Source organism: Fusarium coffeatum, assembly GCF_003316985.1.
Source record: "Fusarium coffeatum strain FIESC_28 chromosome Unknown BRIP53273_contig_484, whole genome shotgun sequence".
Taxonomy (NCBI): Eukaryota; Fungi; Ascomycota; class Sordariomycetes; order Hypocreales; family Nectriaceae; genus Fusarium; species Fusarium coffeatum.
Genome location: NW_022158273.1, coordinates 4,214 through 11,925, shown reverse-complemented (window position 1 = coordinate 11,925; position 7,712 = coordinate 4,214). Strand labels below are relative to the sequence as shown.

Genomic DNA, 7,712 nt, shown 5'->3' with positions numbered 1-7,712 from the left:
TTAGTTCTTTTTTTTTTTTCGGCCCTTGGATCTGGGGAGGAGTATGAGCCTCTGAGCTCGGAGAGTACGTGGGATCATGAGATGGAACACTGAGGATAGAAATGTATATCCCAACGGCAAAGAGGGATCTCCTTTGGTCGTTGAGATAATATAAGTGAAAGATATTCTTTGGAAAAGAAGAGACCCATGATTGGCTGGCATACTGCTCTTTCGACTCCCTAAGCTACTATGTGACGTGGTGTGAACTGAAGTAACCTCTGACCTTGCCCAGTCAGTTAAGCCGTGTCTTTCTTGTCCTCCACTGCGTCTCCGTTGGCGCCGTCCTGGGGCTTTTCTTTGCTGTCTGTTGTTCCCGCCTTTCGAGACTCATCAGCTTGGGCTGCGTTGGCAGCCGGAGAAGCCTGTAAATTGCTGTTGGCTTCGAGGGCAGCGAGAATGGCGTCGAGTCTACTTTCGAGGTTTGAAAGGTTGTTCTCGAGGTTGGTAGCAGCTTGCTCACCCCTATGTCAATGCCATGTCAGCCAAGGATCTCTGCGGATCGTCCATAGTACGATGCAAAAGACAGAAATGGGAGACATGTGGTTCATATGACGCTGAAGGCAATGGGAGGGGGTGCAGGAACGAGGGCGTTATGTTTGTCAAGTCATGAAGCTATCGAGATAGGTCGCTGTTCATATGGAGAGTGTATCTATCGCCGCCTGCAACAAGCCAGGAACCTGAACCACTTGAATCTCTGGTCGATAGCGCATGAGTCAAGAGGCTTGGGCATCAGTGTAAGGTCAATAACCTTGTCTGGGCCACCGACTGATTGCAATGTTGGGAATAGAGGGTATTAAGTTGACAAGCTAGTGGCATCAACGATTCTGATAGCATGGATTAGGCTTTCGAAGCAAGAGCAATGAATGCGTAATTGAATGATGCATATGTCTAATCCGAATTTGTGTGACAGTGAAGCGTCGGAGACGCCGATAGAGGAATTTGTCAATTTAGTCTCGACAATAGAGAGGAAGTTTATGGAGTATTGGCAACTAGGGCCCACGACAAGCGCTACGCTGATGGTAAAGTGCGCCAACGAAGAATTCCATGGCAATGATACGAAAATAAGGAGACGAGGAATAGGAAATTCGTGGTGAAGGTGGATCGCGATGGGGAAAATGCGAGGGGAGGGTGTGTTGAGGCGAGGCGAGGCGAGAGAGGCGAGACAAAGTGAGGTGAGGCTGTAGAGTAGAGCTGAGCAGAGTAGAGTAGGGTGGTTTACCTAGCAAGGTCCCGGTAGGCCTAGAACATGAATATCGTCAGGAAATGCAACACAATACGGTACTGTACTATCTAATTGTTTGTGAGGATAAAGGGTACAGTGGGTGTGGTTGGTCGGGTAGGGCGTTTATTTGGCCAAGACAAAAGGCAGTACTGTACTGTACTATACAGTAGTCAAGATGCAGATGCGAATGCAATATGCAAATCAGTCAATCAGACAAGCAGACAGGCAGGAGAATTTGGTTCGTGGCAGCCAAGCGAGGCGGTCTCGACCAACTGGCTGGGTCTGAGTCTGGGTCTGGGTATAACACGTTCCACGGTCAGGCCGGGGGCGAGAGTCTGGACCTTGAGAGTGGGAATAGACAGGGAATGGGTTAACCAGGGGTGAAGGGAAGGGAGAGAGGGGGAACTGAGTATCCGTACAGTACAGTACATAGGAATTGGGAATAATTGGGAAAATAGGAGGGGATTAGGGATGAACTCAACAGATGGATGGATGAAATAGGAAAGGAGTGACATGTTGATGATCGATTGCCAGAGTAAAGAGCGGTTGAGCAGATCGAAATGAAATGAAATGAATAGAAATGGGGATCAAGCAAGGACAATTCTCTCCGGATCTGCAACATGGTGTTTTGTTGCTATTCCATGTTTCGCAGGAGGGCAAATTCGTGCATTGCCATGCCCCAAGTGGCAAACACTCCAATGGGAATGCCGAGAATCAGACGTGACATGACATGCAATAGAAGAAAATGAGATTACAGTAAGTTACTGTACTGTACTTACTTGGGCCAAATCGGCATCCCCCGAACCCGCAGCCTTGGAGGCTGTGTTGCTTTTGCTTGTCTCATCGGTTGGTGCCATTTTGTACAGTAAAGTGAGTCTTTCCCTTTGAAGTTATTTACGTAAAAAAACGTATCGACGATGAGTAAATAGGTAGATAACAAGTGTGGTGATACAAATGCGGTGGAAGACTGGTCTGGTCGTCTTTTGCTCTCCAGCTGTTGAGCGGTTTGTTGTAGGAGAAAATGGAGCTGGACTGGAGATGAGAGGACTGCCCCGAAGAGCGGGTTAGGTTTAGGTCCTCTTTCCTTAGTGGGGATTTATTCGCGTGTGCAGTGTGCAGTGCAGGTCCCTAACAGTTAACGGTTCCCGTCCTGTACAGTACAACATCCATGACATCCATTGGATCTAATCCATCTGATTGGTCTATGGAGCCCTAGAAGACGCCCAATAAAATCAAAGACTGTACTGCAGACCTCATGCTTGATTCATTACTATATTCCAGAATGCTTCTTCGCTCCTTGCTATGAATAAACGACTTAGACAAAAGTGTTCAAGTTGGTAAGTACTACATACATACCTATAGTCCGTTCCATGGCGGCCTGCTAAATCTGGGTCTAGATCCCAGTAATTTTGGCGGGCGCGACAGCGGGCCGTCCACTAAGAGGGGTGGCCGGGTGGCCTGTCAGAGCTCGGATATAGATGTCGATCATGCCCGGGAAACAACTGCAATGAAATACCTTCAATAGTACAGTACCTACTCTACGGTAATAATGGTGTTTTGAACCTCAATGTCACCCAAACTTGATTAGTCCCTTTCTTATGCGAGTTCAATACAGTCGAATCATGTTGTATCGCGTTTGAGTTACTCCTGTGGATGCTGGGATTTGCTACCGTCATCAACATTCTACAGCGAAAGGTTATATCCCCTTCCTGATTCTGCCAATATATCCATGGATATTTAGCTCATTCTCGTTTACAGAACTGCCCTTTTCAATAAGACCAGTACAGTACTGTATGTGTAGCCGTCCGCGAAAGAGGACACGTCTGAATGGAACCAGCGAGCTGTTCGTATCCGTTAGCCCTCTTCAACGTTGCGCTCAAGATAATTAGTTCGAGGAAGATATTGCCTGGTAACAAAAGTCGACAACAAATGCCAGGGCTAGGTATTTGAGTACAGTATCTACCTACTACCTACCTAACCAAGACCATAAAAGTAACACTGGATACGAGACTTCCGTTATATGTGAAAACGTATAGACCTACAAGTATCTAAATCGATCGGTCTAGGCGAATGCGCTACGGGTCTGGACCACCACGGATGGCGATCAGATCCTGATCTCGAACGTTGCGGGTCTTTGGTGAGACAATACTCAGAACAACAACAGTTGCAATCATGATCGAACAAGGGAGAGAATCAATCCTAGTCTTGGTTGGCATAACTCTTTGCTCTATCGAGGAGGGAATAACTACAGTACAGTACAGTACAGTACAGTACATATCCAGATAGGATCGGAATCGCCCATTGCTGACTGACTGGCTGCTGGTGCATTGTATATCAGGATATAAGAACAAGAACAAGAACAAGAATGATAGGAATAAAAATAACAATAAAAATAAGATAAACATGCCACCTCCCCATGCAGGCAGGTCGCTCTCCCATCTGACATCGATGTCGATCAGGGCTGAAACAAACAACATGGGCTATGTATGCATCATATCCATGGACGGCATGGCCTTTCCTCTCCGCAAGCCTCAATGTGCAGTGCAGTATCCGTAAAAGCGATGGTAAACCAACATGCCAGATCTCAAGGTGCAGCTGTGTTCCCACCCCAATTTCCAGAAGGGGAATGTACTTCGCAAAGAGCAATGTGAGAGCATAGCCGTGCTTACATGCAATCCATCTATGTCAGTATGTACTATCTTTATCCACTAACTTGTCCGCTAACAAATAACCAGTGTCTCTAGAACTCTCCGACGATTGTTATTACAGTGACACTTATAGTGACACAAACTGGTGGAGTACTGTCCCCGGTCTCGATTACATCCATGTCTATTCCCCATTCCTGGTGGTTCTAGACTTCTTGCTGGCTCATGGTCCTAGCATCCCGCGCTGTACGGATTTTCGTAAAGAACTAAGGTACCTAAGTAGCTGGCGCATGTCCGGTCTCTGCCGTGACTGTCGCTGCTGGTGTATGTACCTACTGTACAGTAGATGCAATAGACGTCGGATGACGGCGTATATGCCCCGGTCAATACAAAATAAGCTACGGAGACTTTCTCTCGATGCACGCACGATTTTACGTTAATGGCAGATTAGCTAGTCTCTAGGTTCCTTGCTTGACTTCTCTAGGCAGATTAGTTGCTGATCATTACCCTCTTTCTTTCTTCACTACGTACATGTGGCTCTCTCTGTCCGCCGTGATCAACAGGCCAGTACTGAACTGGTTCAACTGTCCAGTGTACCGTACCTAGTATGTGGATGTGAATGTTGAAATCGAACACTACTAACATTCAAATCATTCATATGTATCTATAGTTCATGCTGCCTACCTACCTAGGTAATAAGAAAAAGAAGAGGAGAAAACCTAGGAGAAGAACACAGTAAAAGAACCGACTGAGATTACTCCAGCAGCATATACTCTCGGCCAATAGGACAACGATGTTGACAATGTATGGGTGTTGAAACCGAATGTGTTAGTTTGATCCATTGGATACTACCTACTTACCTAGCTACCTGCACAAGAGGCAGGAACAACGAACGCCTAAGACCCGGGAATAATAGCCTGGTACATACTGAAGCTCACTGCCTAGGCAGGTAGGTACCCTCCATAGTCCATACCTACCTATGTAGCAGGAAGGCAGCCCCTTTCTATGGATCCATGCACTCTAAGCGCACTACAGCCTACTTACAGGGCAGGCACGAGCCAACCAGTTCGCCGACCAATCAAGGGACTTGTGACTGTACGCCCTGAGCTGGCTTCCTGCTCAATCTATCGTGAGGCCTCGACTTCTCATCAATGTTCTAGACAATGCCGTGGGGAACATTGCGCACTTCACGGGACTTTGGCCCAGGATTCCGGTGAGACGGACTCTGGCCTTCATTCAAGCTGGGACCTACGATACCCGAAAGCTTTCGGACGTTTGCTGACTGCCATGAAAATCCATGGGTACTGTAGATGCTGCCGCCATTCCCAGCCGGATATTACAGCCTGCAAAGTTCTCAGCCTCGACTGCGAGTCGCCTACCAAGGCTACCGTTTTACTCTAATACGGTATCATGTCTCGTTTAAGGTCCTAGAAGCGGTGGGCCAGTTAGTCGGCAACCGCTATTGGTCTACAGGCCTCGGAATTTTACTCCGTGTCACTACTCCCGCTGCTATTCGACAGTCTAGAGATATGGAGTTCAATCGCAGAATGGCACTATCATAGTCGACCGGCGGCAATCTGGAAGTCCGAGTTCTACTGTAGGAGCAGCCAAGGCCAAGATCGAGCCAAGGATACACAAGCAGAATAAGCACTCTGGGATCGAAAGCGACAATGCATAGGGGAGGCGTCGCATTGAGTAGGGAGTCGCTCGTTTAATCCGCGGCTGCTTATCGGGCTACAACCAATCCTAGGGCTGGGAGGGATCGAGATTCTAGACCGTCAGTCGAATTCCCATGTCACTCCATGGGCGATTCCTGCACCAGCTCCCGATTCACAATTACCGATACTGCACATTTTATGGTTTCTGGTTTCACGCTGTTCGTGCGGATGGGTTGATGGACAATGCCATCTTGCACATCTCAGCCATCGATGCTATGATCTACCGCACATCTACATATCGATGATACTCTAGTGCAACTATACTATACCAAGCCCAAGTTGGTACTTACAATCAACCATCCCCAGTTATTGTATCAGGCTCAAATCGCTTGTATAAAGAGACAATCTGCAGGGAACTTTGATCAGAGAAGCAGAGAAAATGGATCAAAGGGGATCGAAGGATCAGATGTCGATTGTGCGCTTTCACACTGCCCCGTCGTGGAAGGAGGGAGGGATAAAACATGATGCCTTGGAACCGCTTATAAAATGCGTCATTCGATCTGAAGCATCAACTATCGGCGCAATATGACGAATAAACCTCATTGCTGCACGAACGGACTTCTGGCAAAGACGTCGGTGGCCGTACCATGTGGCCCATGGAGAGGGAACCTGGGGGATTACCAAAATCCAAACAGGTAGATCGTTTGTTGGCGCGGCACTATGGGCGATTCGATCAAAGACCTTCTCGATCATGGTGAAGCTTGAGTTTTGGCATCTCACGATCAGTAAGCCAAAGCTCGATTTCAACAACGGGCATGGCTCGATGGCGATCAGGAACAACCCACGCGCGGAACAGGGCGTGCGTCACTTATACCGGCCCCACACCTCCCCAGCTCGCAATTGCTCCGACCACCAGAACTCAAGCAGAAGTCCATTTTAGTTAGCCCACAACCACCTGGCTACCGACGAGCGATGCCGTTTGGAGAACAAGCTCACCTTCAACCCTGACCATCCGTCTGTCACGCTTCTTTAGTAGACCAGTACGCACCGTCCCGGCGAGTTTCGAGCCTCTCTGAGCCAGCCGCAAAAACAGGATGAGGAGACGACATCAGAGAGCGTGCGTGCGTATTGTACGTGCGTGACATGACATTCTCAATCTCACCCCATCATTTAAACATCCCGTTCAGTACAGTACAGTCAACAACGGCAGGACCACAACCGTTTCACAAATTGGGATCGAGATCTTACCCGTTACAGTTTGAGCTCCTGCACTACAGTCTACAGTCTACAGTACACTACACTACAGTGGTGCTTTGAGCGTTGGCAGGCACACTGGATGGTTGTGGACGGTGACGCCTCTAACCAGCCTACCAGCTTCTGCGATCTTGCCGTCTCGGGTCAAATCAGTCAATCAATTGATAGCTGATCGCCATGCTGAAATGCCTCTTTCTGAATAGAGGATGCGGATACGCCAAGGCCCATAACACTCCTGCCCACGTCCTTGGAACACCATGACGGGGGGCTACACTCTCTGTACGACATTTGGACAAACATCAACATTCGCATCAGTGTACCGTACCACCCCCGACTTTCCCATGATTTTGATAACTGGTCTTTTTTTATTTTTATTACAGTACTGTACCGGCTGGTCTGACTCGACCCAGCAGCCTCAACCGTGTTTAACCATTCACTTATTCATATTTGCACTTCCTTCCATCCGGGGATGACTCTGCTGAACAATCCCCCAGTCACGGGCACCAGTAGTGTTGCGTTGCGTTGCGTTGCGTTGAAGCGACCTCAATATGGTTTTTGAATGCGTCCATTGGACCAAGATGGGGCATCTCGATGTTGTCCAGGTGCCGCCCTATCGTATACGTAGCCGATGACAGGGCCTTGGGGCCCACGCTTCTTGTTTTCGACCCATCTCAAGTTGAACTGCATTGCTTCACATACGTTGCTCAGCAATGGGCGTGCCAATTGTCCATAATAACTCGAGGCTTCATAATGGATCATGTTGAGAACTGGCCCTTGCATCATTCATCATCCTCCCCGAATGTCAAAACTTGATGCGTCCAAGCGCGGGAACGAGCATGTAAAAGACTGCGGATCAATCAATATGTACAGTCGGATGGCAGTCCAGATTTCAGA

General features: G+C 48.2%; 1 protein-coding gene across 1 annotated transcript; it reads right to left on the bottom strand.

Annotated features, from left to right (window-relative positions):
- Positions 1-275: 275 nt before the first annotated feature.
- On the bottom strand, positions 276-2,118 carry FIESC28_11743 (uncharacterized protein; the record flags this gene model as incomplete). Its single annotated transcript, XM_031165857.1, has 5 exons — positions 276-501; positions 717-804; positions 1,111-1,217; positions 1,259-1,278; positions 2,041-2,118. The coding sequence occupies 5 exons, from the start codon at positions 2,116-2,118 to the stop codon at positions 276-278; spliced, it is 519 nt and encodes a 172-aa protein (XP_031010085.1).
- Positions 2,119-7,712: the final 5,594 nt, after the last annotated feature.